At 47.5% G+C, this 26,487-nt stretch overlaps 9 protein-coding genes across 9 annotated transcripts; 3 read left to right on the top strand and 6 right to left on the bottom strand.

Annotated features, from left to right (window-relative positions):
• Positions 1-226: 226 nt before the first annotated feature.
• F4822DRAFT_224856 (uncharacterized protein) lies at positions 227-2,947 on the bottom strand. The gene has a single exon (XM_051454054.1). The coding sequence runs from the start codon at positions 2,554-2,556 to the stop codon at positions 313-315; it is 2,244 nt and encodes a 747-aa protein (XP_051315893.1). The 5' UTR covers positions 2,557-2,947; the 3' UTR covers positions 227-312.
• A 2,711-nt stretch (positions 2,948-5,658) lies between these two features.
• F4822DRAFT_400933 (NTF2-like protein) lies at positions 5,659-8,994 on the bottom strand. Its single transcript, XM_051457894.1, has 3 exons — positions 7,925-8,994; positions 6,303-7,742; positions 5,659-6,248 (listed from the first exon to the last, which is right to left on the bottom strand). The coding sequence occupies exons 1-3, from the start codon at positions 8,471-8,473 to the stop codon at positions 6,207-6,209; spliced, it is 2,031 nt and encodes a 676-aa protein (XP_051315894.1). The 5' UTR covers positions 8,474-8,994; the 3' UTR covers positions 5,659-6,206.
• A 234-nt stretch (positions 8,995-9,228) lies between these two features.
• Positions 9,229-13,222, top strand: F4822DRAFT_400934 (P-loop containing nucleoside triphosphate hydrolase protein). Its single transcript, XM_051457895.1, has 2 exons — positions 9,229-9,569; positions 9,718-13,222. Exons 1-2 carry the CDS (start codon positions 9,393-9,395, stop codon positions 13,051-13,053), a joined length of 3,513 nt encoding a protein of 1,170 aa, XP_051315895.1. The 5' UTR covers positions 9,229-9,392; the 3' UTR covers positions 13,054-13,222.
• Positions 13,223-14,284: 1,062 nt separating this feature from the next.
• On the bottom strand, positions 14,285-15,607 carry F4822DRAFT_428464 (uncharacterized protein; the record flags this gene model as incomplete). Its single annotated transcript, XM_051460922.1, has 1 exon — positions 14,285-15,607. One exon carries the CDS (start codon positions 15,605-15,607, stop codon positions 14,285-14,287), a length of 1,323 nt encoding a protein of 440 aa, XP_051315896.1.
• A 2,364-nt stretch (positions 15,608-17,971) lies between these two features.
• Positions 17,972-20,438, bottom strand: F4822DRAFT_224950 (heterokaryon incompatibility protein-domain-containing protein). Its single transcript, XM_051454057.1, has 2 exons — positions 18,921-20,438; positions 17,972-18,857 (listed from the first exon to the last, which is right to left on the bottom strand). Exons 1-2 carry the CDS (start codon positions 20,261-20,263, stop codon positions 18,083-18,085), a joined length of 2,118 nt encoding a protein of 705 aa, XP_051315897.1. The 5' UTR covers positions 20,264-20,438; the 3' UTR covers positions 17,972-18,082.
• Positions 20,439-21,894, bottom strand: F4822DRAFT_224949 (uncharacterized protein). The gene is made up of 2 exons (XM_051454056.1): positions 21,218-21,894; positions 20,439-21,162 (listed from the first exon to the last, which is right to left on the bottom strand). Exons 1-2 carry the CDS (start codon positions 21,497-21,499, stop codon positions 20,614-20,616), a joined length of 831 nt encoding a protein of 276 aa, XP_051315898.1. The 5' UTR covers positions 21,500-21,894; the 3' UTR covers positions 20,439-20,613.
• F4822DRAFT_224958 (uncharacterized protein) lies at positions 21,573-22,567 on the top strand. The gene is made up of 2 exons (XM_051454058.1): positions 21,573-22,247; positions 22,301-22,567. The coding sequence occupies exons 1-2, from the start codon at positions 21,943-21,945 to the stop codon at positions 22,431-22,433; spliced, it is 438 nt and encodes a 145-aa protein (XP_051315899.1). The 5' UTR covers positions 21,573-21,942; the 3' UTR covers positions 22,434-22,567.
• Positions 22,568-22,986: 419 nt separating this feature from the next.
• On the bottom strand, positions 22,987-25,538 carry F4822DRAFT_224946 (RNA-binding domain-containing protein). Its single transcript, XM_051454055.1, has 3 exons — positions 24,719-25,538; positions 24,071-24,666; positions 22,987-24,016 (listed from the first exon to the last, which is right to left on the bottom strand). The coding sequence occupies exons 1-3, from the start codon at positions 25,247-25,249 to the stop codon at positions 23,635-23,637; spliced, it is 1,509 nt and encodes a 502-aa protein (XP_051315900.1). The 5' UTR covers positions 25,250-25,538; the 3' UTR covers positions 22,987-23,634.
• Positions 25,539-25,641: 103 nt separating this feature from the next.
• Positions 25,642-26,478, top strand: F4822DRAFT_400945 (NADH-ubiquinone oxidoreductase). The gene is made up of 2 exons (XM_051457896.1): positions 25,642-26,006; positions 26,132-26,478. Exons 1-2 carry the CDS (start codon positions 25,781-25,783, stop codon positions 26,209-26,211), a joined length of 306 nt encoding a protein of 101 aa, XP_051315901.1. The 5' UTR covers positions 25,642-25,780; the 3' UTR covers positions 26,212-26,478.
• The last annotated feature ends 9 nt before the right edge of the window (positions 26,479-26,487 follow it).

The raw sequence follows: 26,487 nt of genomic DNA on the forward strand, positions 1-26,487 counted from the left end.
AAGTTTTATGTTGTGTTGAGTTGGTATAATGCTGATTGCGTATGTGTGAATTATACTGCGCCAAGGGCAGCTTATGGTAAGTGACGTCTGAACGAAGGTGCTCTTTTCTCTTTTTTTTGATCCACTCCTTCTCCTCCCCATAGGCGTGGTGAATGACCCATCTATTCCGTGGTGTGGCCCGTGAGTTCAGACCGAGAACTTTTGTTGTGAATGGCAATGGGTATAAGCGAGGGTCATGAAACTTTTTTTCGTAACAGGATCATTAAGACGATGAATATAGTGAAAAAGAACGCCGAACGCAAGACACCTGACTTATCTGTATGGCCGGTTGTTATCCCCCAAATTTAGCCAGCTCAAGTCATTTGATTTAGATGCCATTGCCAGCTGCGGTTGCGTTGATACGCCAGTTGGAGGTCGGTTCGGACCAGGCGGGTTAAGAGCGGTTTGATAAATGCTTGAGCTATAGGTGCTGCTTGGTGCGCGCTCATTATCCCAGGCCTTCTTCGCCGTTGTCGGGTCCCATGTGTCGCGAATACTAGCTGGGATACCACTAGAATAACCAGAAGATGATACGGGGGATACAGGTCGCTCCTCGATTTGACCAGACATCTCTTCCCCGATTCTTGGGTTGTATTGTGAGACTGTCGGGCTACCCGAGTTGACACGGTTCAACTCTGCTCGTCCTCCAACATGTACTGGGACTTGCAATGGTTGCAACGGTGGCACTGTAGCTGAATCCTGAGTTAGGCGATTCTTGTCCGAGTAAATAGAACTCGGCTCCGAGCCATTGGTATCGCGGTGTGCGGCGTTGCCACTGCTTCCAAAGCCAAGGACCGATAGCGTGCTGCCGCTAGACCAGTACTTATTCCAGCCGGAGCTCCTTCTCGTGCCTTCCTGGTCAACTGCTGGGCGGGGACGGGGCTTAGGATCGTTGGCGCCAGCCTCAAAAGAGACACCCTTTTCATCCCTAGGAATGAAACTAGGTTCCGGACTCATTTGAGGTTGCGGTCGACCAATAGTGCTCTTAAACTGCTTGTTAAAGATACTGCTAACGGAGCTGCGCTTTGTATCGTTGCTCGCCTTTCGTTGAATAGCTGGCTTCTGAGTCTTGCCCATCAAAATAGCCATTGATGAGAATGAGCCTGCCGACTCCTGCGGGTAGTGTCCTCGGAATTGCCCACCAGATGTCTTTGCCATTTCTTGTCCTAGGAAATCTTTCTCATCTGGGATTCCGCTTGCTCTTCTCGCGTGTCCCGCCTCAATGTAAGCTTGTCGCTTCCTTAGATGCTTAAGCCAGAATAATAAACAGAGTAAGATAATAGCGAAGCCAAATATAGTTCCTAATACTACACCCAAAAGAGTCGTTGGGGGCAACCCGCTGTTTGCAGCAGATGTTTCAGATTGAGCAGTAGCAGCGGCAACGGGCGCATCAGTTGTGGTAGTTGCTGGTGGAGCAGTAGAAGTCGACATCGAAGATGAAGATGACGACGTAGCTGTAGGGGTAGTCGTAGTCGAAGATGGCGTTGACTCGATCGAAAACGTGCCCTTTTGCTGTCCAAATACAGTTGTTGCGTTCTTCCAGCTGTTCTCTTTCGCATTGAACATGCATAATATTTCATCGTCATTACCACCCGACATTACCACCAAACCATTCGAATCGGTTGCGATAGAGTAAGCACTACGCGTATTTTCCGGTGCTAGGGTTGAGTTGTATTGTGGCCAATTCCCCTCTGTGAGATCTCGTTTCTCAATATCGCTATCCTCGGCTGACCTCTTTGACGCCGACGAGGCTGGAGCCGCATTAGCTATTGCACCCCCATGCGAGTTTAGTATCATCGTCCTGTTGACGGAGTTTGGTGAAGTTGTGAGATCAAATGTATAAAGGTGTTTGCTGCCATCATCGCCATTAATCAAAGCAGCCTTTATAAATGTCGTGTTCTTAGGAAGAGGCTCAGCCAGGGTCGTGCCTGAGTCTCTCCAAGAACCCGATGCATCAAATAGCATTACATTCACGTTAGTAGGGTTACCACCAATCAACACCGCCTGTGTTTCCGACCATGGTAGAAGAACTGGCGCGACACCCGGCGGCGAAATATCGGATTGGAAAGCCAATACCGAGTATGGCTCGCTAGCTGTAACGGTGAAGGTTTGCGACGATAGATTCGGTTGTCCATCTGTCGATCCGGAGTAAATTAAAATAGAATCAGTGGCGTTGACATATGTCGCGCTATGCCATGTTCGATTTTGCGTCACCGGTACCTGTGGTGTTATAGTCTGCCATTTCTTGGTAGCATATGTAAATTTCTGGAGGCCGGTGTAGTCGGACGAGCTCGATGTTCCACCGACAACGAACAAACCAGCAGTCGAGGAATCCTTCGGTGTTGATCCAACACAAACGGCACCTTCGACCGGCTGGCCACCAGGTAGCTTCATCCATTCAGCTCCATCCTCCAAGGCCAATGATTCGAATCCAGCGGCCGAGAAGGAGTAAAGGGTATTGTCGAAAATGACACTACAAGCGCCCGTCAAAGGGAATGAGGGTTGAGGAAGCGACATGGTATCATATAAAATCTCGTCGGGCCCGAAGCGACTCTTCCACACCAATAAGCAACAAGACCAATTAAGTCGCCTCCAGATTGTCGGTGATTATCACAAAGTCATGATCAGCCGGCAAGAGAAGGTAAGAATAATCCAGCAATGTTAGAATTAGTTGTCGACGTGGTTATCTCGATAGTGGAGGCGCAGCGCTTTGTCTGTAACACGATTTGATATTAAATTGTGCTATTAAAAGGCTGTTGCTCCCGAGGCTAGGTGCTGATGAGGCGACAACAAAATGTTGAAATTAATTGGATGGATAACTCGTAGAGTAAATCGATGTCAAAGAAAAACTGTTGTCGTCGAGATGACCAAGTATCGTTTGTTTGCGACGTATAGCAAACAATACACTCGAATCTAAAGGACCGGCCCACGTAGGACAAAAAGTGATCTGCAGAACAAAGTTTGGCAGTCTTCTTGGGAAAAAGATGTTTCAGTCCTGTCCTCGAGATTACAGAGCGGGAGAGTGGAAACAGTCGATCTCTCTCCTGACGGGCGTGGCGTCGCAGGTTTCCAAGGTATGCCAAACCTAACCAACCAATACACGTTCTACAATAGCAAGACTAGTTGAATTTGCCTAAAATTGTTTCCTACTGCGTATACCACGTAGTAGTGTCAGCTCTTGTGGTTGAATATCCAAATGCGCTGCAATACCGAGATATCATGCACGAACGTAGGACGGAGGAAAAAATGGAGGTATCCAAAAAAACGTTCGTTTAGGAGAGACTGACGAGTAGGTAATCCTATCGAGTGGAGGACAAAGAAGGACAAGGAGAGAATACCACAACGATGGGATGGAACCCGAAAGAGAGGCAAGCTGCAGCAAAAGAGAGAAAGAGGAGCAAAGCCGCCGGGAGATGCAAGAGGGAGAGAACGTGTGTGAGAGGACGAAAGAACCTTAGCAGCGGGAACAAACAGAAAGATGCTCGAGCACAGCAACCTCGATGAGAAAGACGGGAATACGACATTGGAAGTTGACTAGGGGTCCTTGAGCGATTTGTGGATCCTTTATCTCGTCGGTCGAATAGGAAAATGGTAATCTTCAGGGGGCACACGATAGAAAGCCGGTCCATGCATACAGCGTCAGGTACCTCCAACAACCCGTGATACGACTAAAAGCGCCGATGGTGCTAGGCGCTGTAAGGTACTCAGCCGAGACTCAGGTACATGCAATTACCCTGAGGCTGGGCATGTAAAGCGTACCATACAGAGTGGATTCGGTACGACGTAAGGTTACTAGCAGAAAAAGGGGGAAACTCCTTCAACCCCTGCTGACACCATGGGTCGACCTCTAGTAGCTGCTCTAGTAGGTGCTTAGTAGGTGGAGAGATACTTTCTCGCGTGGTTTGCGGGTCAAGCGAAGGATTTGGCGACACGTTCATGTAAGTGATGCTCGCTCAATCCGTATATTATTTGCCTCTCGCCGACATATATTGCTGACCATTTGAGCATATTCAACGTGATTCCTAGATCCTCCCTTTTTCTTTTTTAGTGAGTAATTTGTAAATCCGACAATAAAGCTAACTAAGTGATTGAGTAGGGCCATGATTATCGTACAATAATGTAACGATGATGGCGGCAAGAAAAGTGATTTGATGGGATAAACGATAGGAATTGTCCAATTGAAATGGGAGGACTATGTACCCAAGCAGGCCCTAAGCAAATAGGCACCATGCCTAACGTGATCTCAAGCCCTGGAGATAGGCTGTCTACCTACTATAGGTAGCTGTTTCTTAGAAAACCAGTCGGGGTACGAGGTACGACGCTTATCCTATCGGAGTTTGAACACGACGGGCACTAACCACTAGAAGAAGGCGTACATATCGTGAAACGTTAAAACCCCACTACGTACCGAACTCGAACTGCATTGGTGGAAGGTGGCTAGGAGGTACCTACGTACAGACGTGCGACATTTGATTGGTGATTATAGAATTTGGGTAGTATTCACCCGGAAATCGCTACCGATTAATTAATCCTTCTCTCTATTTCCTACCAACAATTCGAGTTAGCATTAGCATCAGCAAGCGGCATACTTCGTACATCGCTGGCATAGTTATTTCCATCGCATAATTCTACCACTTTCAGCGTCCTCGTATAGATTTACCCAACTCGTTCTCCCAATTACATTTTGTTTTTTTTTTCGCGTTCAACTAAATCCCGTGCGAAAATCGGCCCCAAAAGGTGGGCAGCGAAACATACCATGAACATCTATTTTCTGCCCCAGGGATATTATCCATCATTCGTTTGTCAAGTTTGCTACCACTCGCACCATGAAATTATTAAATCTACTAAACGTGCGACAATTTTGTCCCCTTCTAACCCAAGAAGTATTGTCTCACTTTCAAACCAACGCTAACATCTGTCGGCTACTATTTTTACAATATTGATGCCGAATGCGTATTTAAGTATGTAACTATAGTCTTACAACAGAAAGCGACCCTATCCATTTAAAGCCTACATAATACGTATCGAGTAGGTAATTTTGGGGGTGATGGTGTACATAGCAGTACGCAAGCGGCCCGATTCCGAGACCTCTAACAACTTCTTTGCAACAGCCATCTCAATTGCATAAAAATCACACACCCGCCGCTTCGGGAGGATGATAGTTGGTCACAAGAAAGGGTCAACTTTAATCATCCGTAATAAAATAAAACGATAAAAAAAACGAAAAATAAAAAAGCAAGTGTCGTCATCCCGTCCAATCTTCTTCCAACCGCATAAGAGATCTCTACCGGGAAGATGTAAATCTGTAGGCTTACCGAGATGAGCCTAGCCCCCCGCCCCGGGTCACCACCATCCTATGGTTATAAGCGCCGTAATACGAATTATCACGGCTCGCTCATCGTAGACGCACACTTACTACGAACCAATTGTCGTCTTAAAGCATGAATCTCATTTAAAATCCGCTTACTTTCCTCCCCCACAGGTCCGATAGCGCGCGGCACCCAGCCGGAACCCCAATACATCGTAGAGCACATGAGCAATGATTACCATATTCTAATTGGCTTAAATACCTAGATGGCTCACCATAAAGAATTGCGTTTGGTAGATGTCATCGGAGAACTATAATTAAACCAGGCTACATACATATATGGAAGACTACGCCAATACCCAGGTATCTTCAACAGCTGCCTACTATTGCCTACGGAATTAAGTCAGGTTTCACAATATCACATATTACAGTTAAGTCACGATACGCAAAACACGATTTTTGGGGTTCGGAATCGATTCATTTTTTCCTCCACTACAACTCGCTAGGATACTATTGATCCAGCCCGACGCTTTCCGAATCCAAGCCGACGAGAACTGAGCGCTGAGTAATAATTATACATGAATCTCAGTCTGGTCAAGTGTTGTTTCCTATACCCCTAGAGGTATCATAAGATCTCATTCCCTCAAGATCTTAGTCTTCCTCGTCTGCCGTATGTATATACCTGTTTGCAGGCAAGCATAAACCACCCCGTAAAATGCCAAATTCCTCAAACGCCACGTAACCTCATAAACAAGTACACTAAACCGCAAACTCCTAGGCCAATGCAATATTCTTCGCGTAGAGCAGTTTGATTGCCCTGATTGCCCGGGCTGGTATAGCCTGAGCCGTGCCATCAGTTCTATTGAGACACGGCTGCAAAGGCTGTGGCCGGTAACATCTCCTATTGTCTATCAGTATCTAATTGTTATATTGCATCTTAGGAGAAAAATCTTACCCTCTTCTCGTTGAACAAAGCCAGAGCCTGGTCAAAGTTCCAGTTGACTCCCTCTAAGCAATACTTAGAATATTCTGGAGTCATGCCCGTTCGGTTGCAGAGCTCGATTACCATCTGTTGCTGCTGCGGTTCCACGTTGGATTGAGGAACCGGTTCTGGGGTGGAACCCGGTAATGGGTTGAAAGCTCTGACACAAAGCTGATCACTGATAACCCGAATGAAGTGACCACCTGGTGCCCCAGGGCCTAGAACAACTGTACGAGAGAAGCTTCGCTTAGCCGTCTTCATAGTGGCAGGCTCTTGATCTTCGAATTCACCATGGATGGTAATGATCATTCCATCTACACCCACGGGACTCTGTCCAGTTGGGTCGGCGAGGCCTTGAACGGGGTGACAGTCGATGATGTACTTATTGAATTCTGTCGTGAGATCCGGATGCCGTGTAAGAGGCATTTGTTGCCATGCACTTCGGATGAAATTCGTCCCAGTGAATAAACGCTGGATTCTGGTAGAAGTATGTGTGATCTTGACGTGATTGCGGGAGAATTTGATGTATGCACCCCAGCCAACAGGTTGCGTGTTCTGTGTTTGACGAGGGCTCGTGTTATTAACAGAGATAGAAAAGGTGCTTTCGCTGTCGTAGTACTTAGCAGCGAGAGTATTTCGGTCCCCATCGTACATCGTCAAGAACTCTCTAATGAAGCCTTCACCGACGCCGTTAATGTCACGGAAGTCCGCGCCATGTTGCGGGATTGGTTTAGGTCTAGATGCGGCTTCCATGGCGGCAATTTGTTCTGGTGTTCGAACTTGAACGCCACTCAAGTTCTGTAGCTTTGGGAACCAAGATATGACTTCTGCTTGGTAGTTGGGGTTCACCATCTCGATAGGGTTGGCATTGAGAAGCAGTGTCTCAAGCTTTCGGAAACGATGACGCCATTTCTGTAGGCCCTTGATATCTTTGAATTGGTTTCGACTTAAATCGAGGTTGAGTAGGTCGGGGAACGTGTCGGCCAAGGCCATTATTTGTACGACGTCGTCGATGTTGTTGCCCGCAAGGCTGATACTGACAACGGCCTCGCGTTTTTGCTGAGGTGTCTCGAATAATCCGTTGCAGACAGCCATCAGCGCGCGGAATAGCTTCTCTGGCCTACTCTCGCCACTGAAGAAGCCCATCTGGTTGAGCCCGTTATCTTCGCCAAGGGCAGATAGGTTCAATAATTTCGCTTCGACATCGTATCGTAGGCTGAGGACGGTACGAAGTTGGTCTTTGACTTCAAGAGCGTTGGAAGATAGGTTATTCTGGCTAGACGGGGGATTATCTCCGGAAGATTCTGTAATAGTAAGACTTGCACCGGCGAATCCGAATCCATTAACTTTCAGAATTTCTTCCGCATCTTCCTTACTTGCTGTCACGAAGACAAAGTCACCATTGATATGTGACTGCTAGACGTTAGCAAGGTAATGAAACCTTGACAATGTTCTAGGAATCCGGGATAGGCACGCGGCTCGGTAAAGATTGGCTCTCCTCGTTTTTTTGCGAGCTATACGGCATGATAACGAATGCGGAGAATTTGCGTCGCTCCGTAACCCCCCAGATTCTCGGACGGAATACTATCACATACCTTCTTAATCCTTATGGGTCGTGTTACTTTACCAACGGTTTGGGCTTTTCTTTCTAGAAAGGTCAATAGCTCTTTAAGTCCGCCTCCCTCGTTGTGGGCGGCTTTGCTCGACTTGAGACCTTCGATTCGGAGCGTCATCGTGTTCGGAGCATTGGTGCCTTTGAAGCTTCTTGGGCCTCCGGACATTCCATTCGCGATACGCGAGGAGAGACTTCCGCTGGTTCCGGTGATAACTCGTTGTATGATTTGTTGCGCTTTCGCTGTTGGTCTGGGCCCGCGGGGTCCATTTGCCGCTGATCGGGTAGATCGAGGACCGGTCGGGACAGTATCATGCGAATCGCGATGATCGGAACGCTTCGCTTTGCGCGAGGGACGGCCATTTTGCCCGGGGGCGTCCATATCAAGATCGCCATCTCTGTCGACTCTGGCTGCGTTATTGGTACGACGCTTCGAAATTCCGCCTCGAGCAGCCACCCCTGCACCGTTGCTAGTACGGTTGTTACGTGCGCCAGAAGGAGCCGAGCCCTTTCGAGGACCGGGAGGAGCCATTTCGGGTTTGAGGATGGCGATAGGAACGCGTCACGGAAAGCGAGTAAGGACTAGGCCTTCTCGTATCGTCGTCCCTTGTAGTTGTTTTTCAGTGGGTTTTTTCAGGTAGTTTTTTTTTTTTTTTAATTAGGTTGTTTTTGCGGCGGCGGCGTCAGTTGGTGTAGTATTGAGAAACGAAAGGAGTGCGATCTGAGGAGTTATTTGAGGAGAGGAAGGTCGTAGAAAGGTATGAAAGAGAGATGGAAAATCGACCAATCGTTATCAAATGATGATGATGTACCTAGAAAGGCCTTGTATGTGTAGCTGCGCCGGTTGTAGGTTCTCTCGAAGTAAATCCGAGAGTCGAAAGAAACGCTATGTTTTCTCTCGCAACAGTGGTTTTTCAGTAGTTTTTTTTGTTGTGGTTGTTCTTGTGAAAGAGCAGACCTTGTAATGTAGAAAAGCAGTGAAAGATGAATGAAGGAATGAACGTCAAAGGCTGATAAAAAGACTGGGGTGGGTGACGAGAAAGGTTAAAGTGCACCGACCAACTTAAGGTTGACACTGGGTAAAGTTGAAAAAGATGTGACTCAGCCTCTAAAATCCCACTTTTTCTGAGACAATGATGATCTGTGATTGGTAAATAAGATAGCTAGGTAACCCCACTTGATCTTACCAAAGAAGATAGCCACTAAACGTTCAGAGATCCTAGCATCAGCCACAGTAGATTGGGCACATGACTCCGCGACAAACGGAACGTTAACGAGTAACGATCCCCACCATAATTCCTACTTAGGTTACTCACTCTTCATAGACGCGTCTGAGATTCACCAAGCTTCGATATTAGTCACTCCTAATGATTTGATAGGGGAAGAAACTCCCTTAGGAAATTCTCCATGCATCATTTGGATGGCTATGCTATACACCATTAGAATTGGTCATGGATTCAGATGATGAATTCGACGATGATATCGCCGATGAGGATCTAATTATCGCAGCCAGTCAAGCTCCAAGTCGTGCTCAGCCCGCCAAGGTGAATCAAGAACGATTCCAGCCCCACGTCCAAAAGACTCCAATTCAGAGGAATGCCGCCAATCCAAGCCGGACGAATTCACTGGTATGAACTTTTTTATTTTCTTCTCTGTCATTACACCAGTAATGTACCTAGGTATCAATATATCTAGAATAATACATGGTGTTGCTCCCACCATCCTAGATCTTTACATGATAGTCAAGAATATGAGTTATGCTAATATATACTTTAGCAACGCTCAAATTCCAATAGACAATCATTCATTGATCTCGAGGACATACCCATAGATGCATTCTCGAGTCCTCCAGTAAATGAAAGAAACAGCATTCAATCTCAAAGAGGCTCTCAGGCGGGTTTCCAACAGCAGCATCGTGTCGGTGGCCCAATCCCTGCCTATCGACAGACTACGTTATTTGGTCAAACTATCCAGCAAGATCCAGGCCCCGGATCATCTCAAACCAACAGGAATCGAGCCTTCCGTGCAGACTTGCCACCTGAGCCCCCTACTCACCATGAACTTGACAAAGAAGCCATGAAAACATGGGTTTATCCCACCAATTTAGGACCCACTCGAGATTATCAGTTTAGCATCGTAAAGAATGGTTTATTCAACAATACTCTCGTAGCTCTTCCCACGGGTCTAGGCAAGACGTTCATCGCGGCTACTATCATGCTGAACTACTTCCGCTGGATGAAATCGGCTAAAATCATATTTGTGGCTCCTACCAAACCCCTTGTATCGCAACAAGTCGATGCGTGCTTCAATATTGCCGGTATCCCGAGATCCCAAACAACCCTATTAACAGGCGATATATCACCGGGCCTTCGAGCAGAAGAGTGGGAGTGTAGAAGGGTTTTCTTCATGACCCCCCAGACGCTAGAGAATGATTTATCCTCGGGATTTGCCGACCCTAAGTCAATCGGATTACTAGTAGTAGACGAAGCCCATAGGGCAACAGGGCATTATTCCTATGTGAAAGTTGTTAGCTTTCTAAGACGATTCACTAGCAGTTTCCGCATACTGGCTCTTACTGCGACCCCAGGGTCAAAGGTTGAGTCAGTGCAGGAAGTAATCGACAGCTTGGGCATCTCACATGTGGAAATACGCACCGAGGAGTCCATCGACATTCGCCAATACGTTCATCAGAGAGATGAGGACATCGTTTTGTTAGATCCGTCGGATGAGATGAACCACATAAAGGAGCTCTACTCAGCAGCATTGAAACCACTTGTTGATAAATTAAGCCAGCAAAACATTTACCAGGGCCGTGATCCGATGGGGCTCACCACATTTGGTCTCCTACAAGCAAGAAAAGATTGGATGGCCCGTGCTGGGCAACATGTTAACCAAGGAGTCAAGTTCATGATGATGGCTGTTTTTTCCGTCTTAACAAGCTTGGCTCACGGGATCAAGCTGCTAAATTTCCACGGCATCAAACCATTCTACGAAAATCTAGTCCAATTCCGAGACGAAACAGAAGGAAAGGGAGAAAAGGGCTCCAAATACAAGAAACAGATCATTGAATCCCCCAGCTTCCAAGAAATGATGGATAAAATCGCCAGCTGGTCAAAGAAGGACAATTTTATTAGTCATCCCAAACTCACATACTTATCCGATACGGTACTAAATCATTTCATGGATGCAGGTGAAGGCACAGAGAGTGGTCCTACTAATACCAGAATCATTGTCTTCAGCGAATACCGTGATAGTGCCGAAGAAATTGTGAGGGTTCTCAACACCCACAAACCACTAATCCGTGCGGCGGTGTTTGTGGGACAGGCAGACTCGAAAAGATCAGGAGGTATGAAACAGGCGGAACAAATCGAACGAATACAAAAGTTCAAGACGGGTGAATTTAATGTTCTCGTCGCCACCTCAATCGGTGAGGAAGGTCTCGATATTGGCCAAGTCGACCTTATCATATGCTATGATGCATCCGCATCACCAATCCGAATGCTTCAAAGGATGGGACGAACAGGAAGAAAGCGGGCGGGGCGCGTTGTTCTATTGCTAATGAGGGGAAAAGAAGAGGATAATTACGCAAAATCCAAGGACGGCTACGAAAAGATGCAACACATGATATGCGATGGAAGTCGGTTCAACTTCCGCCATGACCTCTCTGCGAGGATAGTTCCGAGGGATATCAGACCCGAAGTCGATATGAGAGCCGTAGAAATTCCCGTAGAAAACACCCAAGCCCATGGCCTTCCGGAGCCCAAGAAAGGGAGGGCTAAAAAGAAGAAACCACCCAAGAAATTCCATATGCCTGACGGCGTAGAAACAGGCTTTGCCAGCGTCGCCTCGCTACTTGGCAAAAAGTCAGCTCCTGCAAAACAAAAAGAAGTGCGCAAACCTGTCGAGGAAGACGAGGTAGTTGACGTCCCAGCACTTAAACGGGTACTACTCACCGATAGCCAAACCGAGGAACTCAATAAGATATACAAACACCTCCCTTATTATCACCGAGACTCAACAGAAGACATTGGACAGGTAGATTTGACCGCGCACCCCGCCGCGCAGAGAAAGTTGCGGAAGACAGTACATCTTAAGCACGGAGATTACACAAAAAGATCTGTGAAATTGTTCAAGTCGTTAGCGAAAGCATCGTCAGCCCTAGATCCTTTTGAGAAACCATACCCAGAATCAGATGCAAACCGTTATCGTCGACTTCCAATACCAAAATACGGTCCTGACACAGATGGAGAAGTTGTAGATTCAGAACCAGCACGCAAGAAGCGAAAGGTGGCAGCGCCAATTTCGGATGACGATGACGATGAAATTGTAGAGCTATCAGCTCCTCCGTCTCATCTCCTAATGTCCAAAAAGGCCCCCAAGACTACGAAGCAGACTACGAAGCCCAAGGAAAAAGTTCGACGTAGAGCTATCGAAGCCGATGACGATGACATGATAGATATGGGAGAACGCCTCCCCACCCCTCACAAACGCACCACTAATACAAAGCCAAAAACCTCAGCACCGCGACGCTCGCGCGGCCGACCCAAGAAGCAGCAAAAGACGCAGAACACAGCGGCAGGCTACTATGACGAGAGCGCTGATGAGGGCGACGACTGCCGACGCACGAGCGATCTGGAATTGACGGACGACTCAGATAGCGGCGCCGACTTGGAAGGCTTTGTCGTCGGCGATGATGTTGCCACATCAAGTAACGCAATACCGACTTCATCTCTCCCTAGGAGAGAGCGGCGATCCTCGGTCACTTCACCACTTAGTTCTTCTATCGCCGGCAATCATAGTCGTCCCGCCAAACCGCAGCCGAAGAAACCGTTGTATTACGAGCCAACACGCTTCGATGCAACCCAGGACAGTCTCGACGACGACGACGCAATCCCCTCCATGAGCCAACTAGTCAAGAGCAAACGAGCTTCCGACAGGGCCGCTGCCGCTGCCGCCGTCGTTCTCGATGATTCAGATGACGATACAGATGTCCCCGTATGGAGAGTCTCCCGTAATAAAGAAAAGGCGAATAAAATTCGAGCTATGCTTCACGATTTTGACGACGACGACGACGACGACGACGAGATCATTGAGGAAAGTGATGGGTACTAATTAACGGATCATGGATATCGGAGTTACTCTGTTCTTGTTTTTTGCTATTCTGGCTAGGAAAGTAATGGCCTGCTCACTTGCCTGTATACCTAAAAGCTTGTCTACGTACGTACGTACCTACATCAATCAACCTAAGATATTACCTATAATGAAATGGAAATTGATCCTACTGTATGCTTGCTATATACTCTGTGTGACCATCTAATTGTATCGTAGCCCAAGTTGAATAGAGCATCCATCGATGTCACCGCCCAACTTACTAGCATGCATATTAAAACAAAATACATATAATGAGGATATCGAATGCGAGTTTAATATTAAATTGAAATAATCAAAGTAACAATACTCAGAAATATGAATGTGCACAATATTTACGAGCCCTCCATGCAGATGCAATGCGATTATTCAGAACCCCTTGACTCCAACGCCGGCACAGCATCTCCGTATGTGTACAACGTGAGTTCCATCAAACCAGACCCTTCCTATTGTAGCTTCATGACGGGTATCCTACATATGCATATACAAATCGTAGCAGATCTACAAACCTAGGTGGTAGCCAAGCCGTCCCCCTTAGAATAGATGGGTTGGGCATATAGGCACCCCCATAAAGCCTCCTGGAGGGTATGGATTCATATAAGGAAGAAGTTCCAAGGCTCAAAATCTAGTTTTTCTCCCTTACTCTCTACTTCGGTATTTACTTTATAAAGACCCAAATGTATGTATAAATATTTATATTTAATGCATTTCCATACCTATTAACCTTAGTTAACCCTACCTAGCCCAATACAACATCTACAAAATCGCCCCTTCAACAACAAAAATGAAAGCTCGCCGGAAGAATATTACCCTTATTTCGTTTCCGCTTCGGTTCGCAATCATATATATTCACGCCAACTCAGGGCATCTTATTGCTCTTCTCCAGAAATAAATTCAACCTAAACTCCACATAGAATAGGACGATGCTCGCGGATATGGCCTTGATATCTCCTTCTCGTTCCTGATAAATTAACAGGAAGCATGGCAACGCCTGTGACGATATAACCCCAGTGCTCCAACTTCATACTCCGATAATTGTCATACTGATAAGTTGACTGATTAGCAAGCAAAAATGCAATACGGTGTCCTGAACCGCGAGTCGTCGATTCGTAACACGTTAATACGCCGGCCCACCCCGCTCAACGTAAAAAGGGCAATATCAAGCCCAGCTCGGTATTTGCCGAGGACGTTCGTCTTAGGCGGTTATACTTCTTCCTACAGCAGTACCCCAACGGAATCTTCTTAGGGTGCCGCCGCCAGTTCTAATGACATCTCTTCCGCAATTACTTCCCTCGGAAACCGCACTTGCGTTTCCCATCGCACCTAGACCTCCCAAGGTTTCTTGGCGACCGACCTCCCTTCCTATGACGTAGCCCGCTCCAAAACCGACGACAGAGACCAGTACCACAACACCAGCGCTTACGACCCAGGTCAGGAGTGTTGGGCTGATGAGAGCTTCCTCTGCTGAAGCTGCGTTTGTTCTCTTCTTCTTAGTTGCTCGAGGTGACTTCGCAGCCGATGTCGGCGTGGCAGCTCTCTTCACCTTCTCGCCTACGACTTCGCGGGGGGTGGTTGCTGGCGGGCTTGTCCTAGGGGACTGGCTAGCTGTTCGTGTCTGGGCTGGTGGTGGTGAGGGTGCCATCAGCTCACTTTCAGGAGCAAAGCGCAACTCAACAGGTTGGTTTCCAGCAGCCATGTTCGATCTCTCGCCCACCTCCTTTTCGCCATCTTTCGATCTCTTGCCTGCAGCGGCGGCACAGCTGAGTAAAGTCGTCAAACTAGCGCGAAGAGCAGCATCATTATCAGCCTGGTAATTCGGCGATATGAAACTGGGAGCACGACGATCGATACGAGTCTGAGATCGCTGGCCGAAGGATGGTCGGTGGTGGCGTTGGGGGATTGTCGAACTTGCGGAGTGACGGTGGGTCAGGTGCGAAGGTGGATGCGAGAATGCGTTTGGTTGAGGCTGGAAAGGTTCCGATGGGCGTCTCCCCAGTGCGGTCGCCCGATCGTCATCATCATCACTCGAGTCGGATTCGGCAAGTTGGGCTTGTCGCAAAGGTGTGCTCTGGACTGCTTGGGAGGAAGTGATGTTTTCGGTGGAACTAGTTAGGACGCGGTCATCTTCGCTCTCACTTTCTTCGTACTCTTCTTGACTACTATTCGATCCAGCTTGGCCAGCAACAACAGTGGGTTGTCGAGAATCGGTGGTACGACCATAGGATTGTGGATGTAAACGCCGTCGTCTTCGGGCGTCATAGGACGAACCCACTTGGAGCCCCGTAGTTACGATCTCGTCACCTATAGAAGACATGGAAGATGAAGACGGGTGGGAAGCGACCTCGACCCAGGATTCTGAGGCGGTGAGGATTTGTTCGTGAGACTGGAAGGGGTTAGGCTTACCATCGTTCCGCTGGCGTTGCTGGTTTGGAGGGCCAGACGCAGATGCAGATCGCAAGGCGGCGGAATCGGCGACCCGCTGGGGATTGTTGCTACGTTGCCATGCCTGGCCCGACATCTTGTTTAAAGGACAGAGATGGTATAGCGCAAGGGAAGCAAAAAGAAATAGTAGAGGAAGATGTCGTGTCGCGTGTAGATAAAATAAACAAGTAGATAGATAAATAGATTAAGTAGGTTGATCTAGATAGATAGCGGACGGATAGCGACAGTTGATAGTGAATAGTGATAGTCGATAGAGGGAGTGAAGAGTGAATGGGCCCCCTATGGACGGAACTTGTCAACAATGGCGGCGACCGCTGTTGCTATTCACCGACCGCCGGCGATTAGGCTTTGGAATTTAGAGGGGGTTTGAGGGGGCTTGGGAGGCTTGGGGGAAAACTTGGGAAGGCACCAAGAACTAATCGTCTCCAACAATCCAACGTTAAAGTCTGAAAGTCCAGTAAAGTCCAGTAAAAGAAAAGGCCCCCGCGTTCAACTGAAGCAAGGATCCGCCGATCTGCGTTAGTTTATTCGTTTTATTCGTGCCAGTTGTTGTACATCACAGTCTGGTCCTGCGTACATGCACGTCCGTCCCAAAATGCGAAGGCGGGCAGTAATAACTAGAGGGGAAGTCAACGACAGGAGTATATGAGAAATAAAAAGTCAAGATGGAAGGGAAGTAAATTCGAAACTTGTGGTCATGAACAGGATGATCGGCGGGTTAGAATTGTGGGATGTCGTTGAAAACGAATGATGCTAGGTAGACTGGTGGTAGATTGAGAGAGATCAACGAAGGGGGCTCAATCAGGGTCACACGCAAGGTTACGACTCGGTGTGTACATATGTCTATGTTAAGTTTTGGTTTGGAACTTCCCTTTGTTCCCTCTCTCTCTCTCTCTCTCTCTCTCGCTTATTACTCTTCCACTAGTACAATAACTGCATAAAGTAATAGTACGTTATGTACGCTACGTAGTAGTGAAACGAGTGCGACAATGTTTAAGTTTGTTGCCAGATTTCAATTAGGTACGGAAACAACGAGCTAATAATACTTAAAGCTTAATAGTTGGTTTCTTGCTTTTCCCACTATAAGTGGTGAAATAGAACACTCGATGACGCTATACCCCCAACAGTACGTATATATTCAAACGCACTAGGACCAATCGGTGTATTTGAAATCTAGGGTATTGTCTTGGCAGATCTTATTGATAACGTGCGATACGCAATATAATATCGTCCCATTGGTGGTTCAACGTAAATGCGCCCAACCGACGCAGTCAGACGATTATGTATGTCAGTACGTATCTAAGTCCCAAGGTTCAAATGTTAGACTACGAAATGCTGATGCAAACCTCTACTTTTTAACCATTATGTATTTCATATTTCAAACTTGTTAGTACCAACCATTTATTAGACATGCAGGGTACAAACTGCAACAAATATGTCAGTCATCTCCTATTCCTTCTATCTCACCTGATAAGATATATCCGTGATCTTTGGTATCATTGGGTCACCGGTTCAGGCAGTGCAGAAGCCCATGTGTCACTACCCAGTCACTATCCACCTGTTCCACCTGTTCCACCTGTTCCATCTATTCTACTGGAGTAATGTGTCAGGCACACACACACTACGCCTGATTTAGATATATGGTGGGGGTTTAGTAGGTTAGTATCGTTGGGTGCTTGTAAGCATTTCCTTACATAAAGTATACACTACTCAATGCCCAGACTCAGCTCGAGCCTCACCTCAAATGTTGAAATCTCAGTCAAATGACCTAGAAATTACCCAAGCCGCACTTTTAGTTGGTATCTCACTAAGCCACGATAAGCCATGAAAGAATTAAATACCGGCTGAAAGCATTGTAAGGTAATATATAAAGCGACGTTAGAATTTAGAGCTGATTCTTTATCCTACCATCAGCGTCAAAGAATACAATCACATTTTAGAAAACGGACTAAAGCCGACAAACATAGCTCAGGTATAATCACCTCTCCGATAATCGGCGAGCGCCTAGGGACCAAGATGAGGATTATTGATCTGGTGTAGAAGACCCCTCAGATATGGGTAGAAGTATCAGTATTCCTAAAAAGGATTATCAAGTCGGTATACATGAACTTATTGGTATTGCAAAATAGTAGCTGGTTAAATAATTTGTAGTGCTTGTTATTTGCGATATTGTTTGTTGAATTATCCGTAGCGAAGAGAAGTTCGTAGAATTCCCCCCCCTTCTTTTGTTTTTTACCCTCTGTCATTATTGTCGGATAGCTGCCCTGCATAAATTCAGCGCAATGGTGACAGTGCCCGTCGAAGATGGGAAGTACCCAGATAATCTTCATGTATTGATTCTACCCTCGGAAGTGGCGATATTACCAAGGTACCTAGATAGGTACCTAAAGCAAGTCCTCTAGCCAGCTGAAGAATCAACTACGATCACCAAGCCAAGCTACCAAGTTAGGCGCCGTGGCGTATGCGGACGCCTTCGAGGCTTCAAGTAGACCAATAAATCCGCAAGATCTCAAGCCCTCAGAAAGCCACCGTGGGGGGTCGGACATCCTAGTTAAATAACACAGATCTCTTCCCATCCCCGACCCATCTGCACCAGCCTTTCGACGTGTCTGCTTGCCTCTCCCGCCATAGCACCACTTACATATGTTTCCCCTACCAACTCCTGTCGGTCTATTCCACCTTGAAGCCGCTCTTCGACCTTTCTGAAAGTAAAGAATGCCCGAGCCCCAGGCAAAATCCTTACCATGTCACCAGGCCTCACGTCTTCGCTCGTCATCCCAAAATACCCGTTATCTAGAAGAACGGGGCGTCTGCCGTACCACGTAAACCGGAGTGAAGATTCGATTCCACACAACCCTTCCAAGAAAAGATTGAATAACTCAGTAGAATTCAGGTCGCCGTCGCCATTCTCCCAGTAACCCAATTTTTCGCATAATTCTTGGAGTTCATCGAAAGTCGGAACATAAAATCCATGATCGTTGTCCGGTAGCATTGACTCAAGGAAGCGTGGTACTCCAGCTTCATCTAGAAATTCTTGGAGTAGCACATTCCGCTCTTTCCAGGCATTGATTGCCCCGTATACGAAACAGGCCATCCACCAAATTTGAAATTGGTCTGGGGGTGGCTGGTCGATGTCAAGTACAAGCGTTGAATGAAATGCCTTAAGTCGGGACCGGTTATCCGGAAATGGATATACTTGGGGACTGTGGAGTAGTAGTTCCATGGTCTTGTCCACATCGCCGTCCCCGAACTCTGGATATGAGTTACCTATATGTGTGACTGTGGCGAAACAGAACGAAGGGATGATGAGCTCCCTATCTAAGATCCTAAATGACGAGTTTTATTTTTGTTTATCAACATATACCAAATGCTGAACAATGGAAACTTACCTAAAATCTCTGCTGATATCGTCGCGAGCTAGTAGATTACGATTCATAATGCTTAAATTTGCATCGATATTGTCGGCTAGTACGGAGAGGGCGAGCAACTCGATGATGGGAGTAGCCCCTCCCGCCGAACGATCAGTGACCCAAGATGGGAGTCCTTCAGTTTCGCATGTGCCATTACGTGGCGGGACGGACGACAACATATTCAGCGACTCGGTTTCTCGTAAGATGGTGGCCATGAATTCGATATAGACTGTCTGAACTGTCTTGCTATAATCCGCGGCGAAGTTTAATTCCTCGGCGTATTGTTCTTTCGCAAGCCTTTCCCAGATACCGAGCAGCCCGAACACTTTATCACGGGGATCCGAGGACTGTGTTCTGTACATGCGAAGGGCGAGAGAATTTATAATGATAGTGGCAGAGATTGGTCTCCCTGTGTAGAGCCACACTCTCAACCCGGGAATCCACTGTCTTTCCGTCTTGAAATGAGGGTCAACTAAGGGAATAGCTGCTGTATGGGCCAAGATATTCAGCGGCATCCGAATTGGACCTCGTTTCAACGCGTCAATCAAGGCCGCTTCAGCAATGTTCATAGCCGCAAGGACACCTGCAACTTGCTGTATATCATCCCAGCATAGCATCTCAGGACCCCAATATATGATTCTGAGGCGGCTCAGAACCGCCTCCTGGAAAGTCCACGTTCGAAAAAACCAACGGCGGCCATAGAACGAGAAAAGAGCAATCCAGTCATCCCAAGTTGTCCGTTTGTCTAATCCGAGTTTTTTCAAGGTAGCGGGAGTTACAAGGTGTTGCCGACTGGTCGTTTTCCAAGAAGGCACTTCCATTTGCATTCCTATTTTCCCACGTCTAGACATCGCCAATCGCCTGATCATGGCGCTCACCTTTGGAGTTTGCGTGTTGGCCCGGCCAAGCCAAATAATAGTCTTCTCACAACGTGAATATATCCGGCCCATCAAATTAACCTGGACTGATCTCTCATTGGTATCATCTTGGTTGATACAGAGGGCATCAACCCAATAGTATTTAAATCGGGCTATGAAATGCGACGACAACTCTTGCAAAAAGTCGAAAAGATTGGGCGTTACCTCCCACTCTTTACCATTTAAGGTGACGATGCGAGGGTCGTTCAGGGGTAGCGGCTGCGGGGCGGATTCGGGAAACTCCGGTGATCCCCAAGTATAGGAGACACAGGTATATTTGGGCGCGGAGTCGAGGCTATGCTCACTCAGTGTAAGCTTTGGTCTCCCGTTTATCAATCTGGATATTTGTACGAGTCTGAACCTTCCGCTGCCAAGGGTAGGAGCAGGATAGTTGCGGGAATACATGATGAATCAATGGTTTTGAATATGTCCTGGATTTCTAACTGCGAGAAGGATTGGTGAGGTGGCGGGGTTAGAAAACAATACGCAAGGCTGCAGCGCAATGGCATTTAATGAATGGCGAATCACCAATCGGGATTGCCCGAAGCTAAAAAGAAATTCAAGTTGACCATCGAAGCGATTGGGAAATATAGGAACGGCGTTATCTATATTGACGTGATATCCTCTTAACATATTCATCCACCTCTGGACCTGATTCAACATCGCGCTCGCGCATAAATTGGCTCACAGGTGGAGGTGTTACATATGGAGGTCTTTCCCAAAGATCCCGGTATACTTTGCGTATACTAATAGCCTCATTCGGGTCGATGAGCGTCGTATTTCCTAGCGAAAAGCGTAATGGTAATGGACATAGCCTCCAATCCGAGCTTACGAGGGGTGCAGTGATGAAGTCCACTAGTGCCTGTTGCTGATCGTCTAAGAGTTGATAGATGCGGGGAGTTCGCCTGGGCCGCGCAGATTGAAAAAAATGCATTTGGTTCGTCTTCATGATCCCAGCTTTGCGAACGGTCAAATAGCAGTACGCCGCCGAGTATCCTATCTTCAACCCAATAAGCCGCCATGTCTGCTACACCATCCGGGTATTGCTCGACGGTGGTGAATCCTGGGTGCGTGAATAGGGTAGGCCACGGTGCCTCACGAAGCCACATATCAGGCGGCCGTTCCCACACAGTAGCATCATGGATAGTGAACCCGCTTCCTTGGGGGTGGTGTAGATCATGAATGGAGGCTGCTTCTTGAAATAAGTAGACAGCGATTTGATGGAGTGCTACTGCAGTGAGTTCCAAAAGTCGTAGCAGATACTGCCTTGTGCCAATCGAGGCGGATTGATAAGTTTGCAATAACTGCCGATGCAAGAGTGAGAAACGTTCCCAAGGTAGCATAGTAAGTAGGACATACCTGAGAATCAAACCTCAACGAATCTATGTTAAATGCTTCCCTCGCCTCTATGGCTTTTTCGAAAGCACCAGGGCAAAGTTCATGATGGGAGTCGACGGGATGCTTTGGATGCATTTTATGCCTATACCTATCCAATGCGGCATGGCTCAGGGGAAGTCCATCAATAATTTGCGCATAGGTTTCCAAAGCAATATCCGTTGAAAGGACATTGCTGATTGCTCGAAATGAAGCATCCCGGTGGCCAGCAGCAAGGTGTTCAGTCGAAATCTTAGTGGATGCCATTATTTCGCTATACACAGCAAGCAAGCTATTAGTTTGGCGTGTGTGAATGGTATTAATTTGGCAGAATTGACGATATTTTATAAAGAGTTGAAGTTGGAAAGTTATTAGTCGTAGGGATGTTGGTGGAAGCACCTTATGTACCTAGGTATTGTTTAGGTTGGGGCGCTTATAGAGTAGCAAACTTCCGTGAGGGTCAGACACGGAAGGCCAATTGGGCAAGCGGTGGAGCAAGGATGCGTCAATGGGATCCTCATGACGCTGGCGTCTTGAAGTTGAACAAGCAGGTATAGTTGTTTTACCTAACCCCGAAAATCTATCCCGAGGCGCATTGACATAACCGCTCGACTTGTCTAGATAATGGAAAACCTCGTAAGGGCCGGAGGGAACGCCCTCCAGCTGCAGGGCAGACGCATCTCGATAACTACGAAAAATTCGTATTTATCATGGCCATCACAGTGGCTCATGAATTGATGCACTTCTTTACTGGTTTCCTAACTGGATACGATTATTCCATGACTCCGGAACAAGTTAGTTATCTGCCATCATTTTACAATCGCGAAGCTCGTGATGGAAGAATGGTTGGTGAATCTGGGCGAGCATGGGAAGGGAATGTATTAGGAGGCGTAGTAGAGGCGATGGAGGAGTTATCACAGCCTGCTGACCAGGCAGGTGTCCTATGGGTCATTGACGGCCAGAGGATTGGCGCGCCAATTGGATATCACATGCATGAAACGCAACCTGGAATTAAGTAAGTACATCGATGTGCTATGCCTAGTCCGATTGTACTAACAGATTGTGTAGACTTCGACTTTCCTTTGCGAACCGTCGGTCGTGCTGCCCCAATGTTCGATTTAGAGCGAAGGATCCGGACCATGAAGAGTGTACGTATATCAACGCTTCGTCCAAGAGGTCTTATAGCCGACCCTGCTCGTGAGAATACCTCAGTTATCAGTTGCGGCCGTCTGCGAATGTATAAGCAAATGCCTTCGCACTCAGTTCGGAATCGGGAGCTGCAGATTATCGAACGTCTACTTAGACAACCAAGGTATCTTTTTGCTGCCGCATAAGACTTTGGGTATCTGGTTATTTCATCTTGTCTGGAGCTTAATTGGGGCTATCAACTTTCAGGTTGATTCTTGTATCATCTATGGTTATGTTTGGTTTTGGTATAGTTTGTTTGAATAGGTGAATCGACGTGGGATTCATAATAGAAAGTATGTTCGGAATTCTGGCTGCTGGCCTGTAAATTGTACCCGGGTACCGAGATAATAATAGCGAATAATTTCCCAGCTCCAATGTTGAGGGGAAGCGATTATTGTTAACTGAAAAGGAAAAAATATCTCATCTAATCTATGCGGCATGGCTATTAGGTACGGATGAAAGCACTCTTATAGTTAACTTACTTTAAAACTAATATGATAAGTAGGTAGTACTTTGAAACAGGGCGCCGTATCATCATGTAGCCCTAAATAAAGGCGACGACTTTACTACGTAATTCACATTCACGGATCAAACGGACTTCGGGTGTTATTGATACTGAATTTCATTATGGACGGGGCGAATCTATAAACCTGCGATTATGAAATCTGGGGAATGCATGGGACATGGTATACTCACCGAAACCTGGTTGATTGGTTGGTATTAAGAGTATGTGCAAAGGGAACGCAAGTATTCATAAGAGAAAAACTTTTTGGTACCCCCAAACGCCGTCATAAAGCCCTCGTAGTCTGAAAAGCTTGGTCCGCTTCGAGATGCTCGAGGCAAGCCTCGAACATAAGAAGGTTCATACCAACTTCGTCGACTTAAAAGAAGCCCTCGGAGCCCACAGCAGGAAAAGCCGACTGATTCAATGATGGCATACGCGAAGAAGAGCGCATACTATAAACGCCCGCAACCGATCGTGTCTTCGGTCTAAAGCCCTCGTACCCTCGTACCATCGAGCCCTCAGAACCCACGTGGAGGTTGCCCTCCGATCAAGCCCACAGGTTGAATCACAGCTTCGCAACGAAGCTTAGCCCTCAAAGCCCACAACTCCGGAGGAGTATATAGTTTTCAGAGAAGCCGACAAACCCACAAAGCCAACCGTCGTGTCTCGGGAACCCTCAGAATGAACTCACGAGTGCGGCTAAATCACTTTAAAAAGTGATCTTCTTTCCCTCAAACTTCTGCATGCCACCTCGGGCGGCAGCACCAAAGCCTCCACGTCCACCTCGGCCACCACCCCGGCCCCCGCCCCCACGGCCCCCGCCCCCACGGCCCCCGAAGCCGCCGCCACCACCACGACCTCCAAAGCCGCTACCACCGCGACCGCGGCCTCGACCTCCTCCACGACCACCGAAACCGCCACCACGGCCGCCGTCATCACGAGGGGGCCTCTGGCTGGCGAAATCTAGACGGACGGAACGACCCGAACGTCCCTCACCAATGTAGGCACCGTTCTTGGTGTTGAATGCGGTCTTGGCATCTTCAACTGAGTTGAAGGTGACGTAGCCGAAGCCCTTGAAATTTCCACTCTCGCTAATACCAGGTTAGTAATGAATTCTTAAAACGATGTATACATATATTACTTACGGGTCAGTAGGAAGTCGCACACCCTTGACCTCAGCAGTTTCGCCGAAGAACGCGAAAACCGCGTCTTGGTCAATGTCGAACGGAAGATTGCCGACGAAGAGGGTATCACTCTCCGGGCTGACGGTGTCTCCATGTTGTCGGGCACGATCAGCTGCGCGGGCGTTGGGGGTAGCATCATCAGCGGGTCGGGGCTTGGAAGGATCGAGTCTCAGTCCACGACCTTCGAGTTCAAAACCGTTCATCTTCTCGAAAGCAGCTTGGGCCGCCTCGGGATTGGAGAAGTCAACGTAGCCGAAGCCACGAGAGCGCTGCATGTTCTTGTCTGTGACAACACGAGCATTCACAAGGTCGGCGCAGTCCTTGAAGGTCTCGTAGAGCTTGTCGTCATCCACGGCCCAGCCAAGGTTTCCGACGAAGAGAGTGGAGCTTTGCTCCTCCTCAGCCTCGGTCTTGCTCTTCTTGTATGGGGTGGAAGTCTCGTCTTCAGCCTTGCGCTTCTTGGGTTGCTCAGGCTGCTTCTCCTTCTCCGAGTCGGATTCGGCTTCGCTAGAATCATCCGAATCGTCAGAATCTCCTTCCGAGGAGTCAGAGTCAGACTTCGGACCATGTTAGTAGGTGGTAGTAATTCAAGTATTGATATTCACATACCTCTTCTTTGGCGTTCACCTTCTTAGCGGCGGCGACAGCAGGCTTGGCGGACTTGGTCGCATCTGCACCACCATCTTCGCTGTCCTCACTGTCATCGCTATCCTCATCGGAGGAGTCAGAGTCGGAGGATTCCTCCTTCGCAGGCTTGGCTTTGCCATTGGTGACGGGCTTAGCAACCTTGCCGTTAGCCTTCGCCTTAGCGGCGGGCTTCTCTTCCTCGGACTCAGAAGCTTCAGAGTCATCGGAGTCTTCGTCAGCGTCGGAAGCATCCTCAGACTCAGAGTCTTCGGAAGCAGAGTCGGAGTCGTCCTCGGATTCAGACTCGGATTCTGGCTCGACGACCTTCTTAGACTTCTTAGACTTCTTCTCAAGCTCCTTCTTAGATACGGCCTTAGTAGCAACGTCCTTGGCGAGTTGCTTGGACTTGGCCTTGGGGCTGTCAGTAGCCTTGGTTACACCAGCGTTCTTCACGGCAGTGAGGGGGTTGGCGGCTTTGGCAGCCTTGCCATTGGCTTGCTTGACCTTTCCCATTGTGATGTGAGGTTTAGGTATTGATTAATTGTGAAAATTTGTGTTGATATTGTGAATAGAGTAGGAAGGATGGTTGAATGGAAATGAAAGAGGAAGAAGGTTGTGTCTTAAGCTGATGAAGAAAAAGTGTGGTTGGTAGCTCTAAAAAATTTCGAGGGACCTGGACCCTTGTGCTCGAAAATTTCAATCTGCCGGTGGGGCAATCGCGGGCGGTGAGCGTTAGATTTTCTCTAGCGTGATGTGACAGCACGGACCTAGATTGCACAGTGGGTCCATTGGTACAGTGCACTTAGTATCTAAATACTTAGGTACATTCTCACAACCTTGGAAATCTCTACACGTGACTGCATTACCTAGAGCCGTGCGGCTTGCTTGTCCGTTAGCTTGATATTGGTGAAAGCTGCATTACGAAATATCCACGGGAGTCTTTGGATTCAACGCGGCAACGTCGAATTACTGCCAACCGAGAACTACCCTACTAACAAATAATTCGACGACTACCCGAATTAATTGACCGCCCTTCTTACCAAAATGCCGACTCCTGAATCCGAAGCTTTCTTGGCGAAGAAGCCGACCGTTCCTCCGACCTTCGATGGTGTCGATTACGATGACAACAGGCGATTGAAGCAGGCGCAAGACGCTATTATCAGGGAGCAATGGGTGCAAGTCATGATGGGCCGACTAGTACGAGAGGAGTTGAACAAGTGCTACTACCGTGAAGGTGTTAACCACCTGGAGAAGTGTGGTCATTTGAGAGGTCAGTTTTGCTCACGGGTGCCCTCTGTCTCCTGGAAGGATATATGTGAAATTCTATGTGGAATGGGCATTGAATTATTATGAGGGATATCCTATTTGTAGTACTTGGGGCTGACACAATTGCAGAAAAATACCTCCAGATGCTCAAGGACCACCGAGTACGAGGCTATCTATTCGAGCAACAAAACTATATCACCAAGAAATAAAAGACAGAGAAGGCAAAGATCGTATATGGGAAGTATCGAGACTACCGGTGACATTCGTTGCGATACGATTGAGTTGCACAGGATGCGAGAACTATCATATAGCTCTATTCACGAAGCCTAGACAGGCGCAATAACGACAACCCCTACGCACTCACATATGTGTATTGTACATAACTTAGTATTCAATGTACCAATACGAATCACAACCAAATTCACACGCCTTATGTATCTAATTAAAAATGTGTGAATTGTCTGCTTAATACTTAGTATGATTTT

Source organism: Hypoxylon trugodes, assembly GCF_022578975.1.
Source record: "Hypoxylon trugodes strain CBS 135444 unplaced genomic scaffold F4822scaffold_4, whole genome shotgun sequence".
NCBI classification, from domain to species: Eukaryota; Fungi; Ascomycota; class Sordariomycetes; order Xylariales; family Hypoxylaceae; genus Hypoxylon; species Hypoxylon trugodes.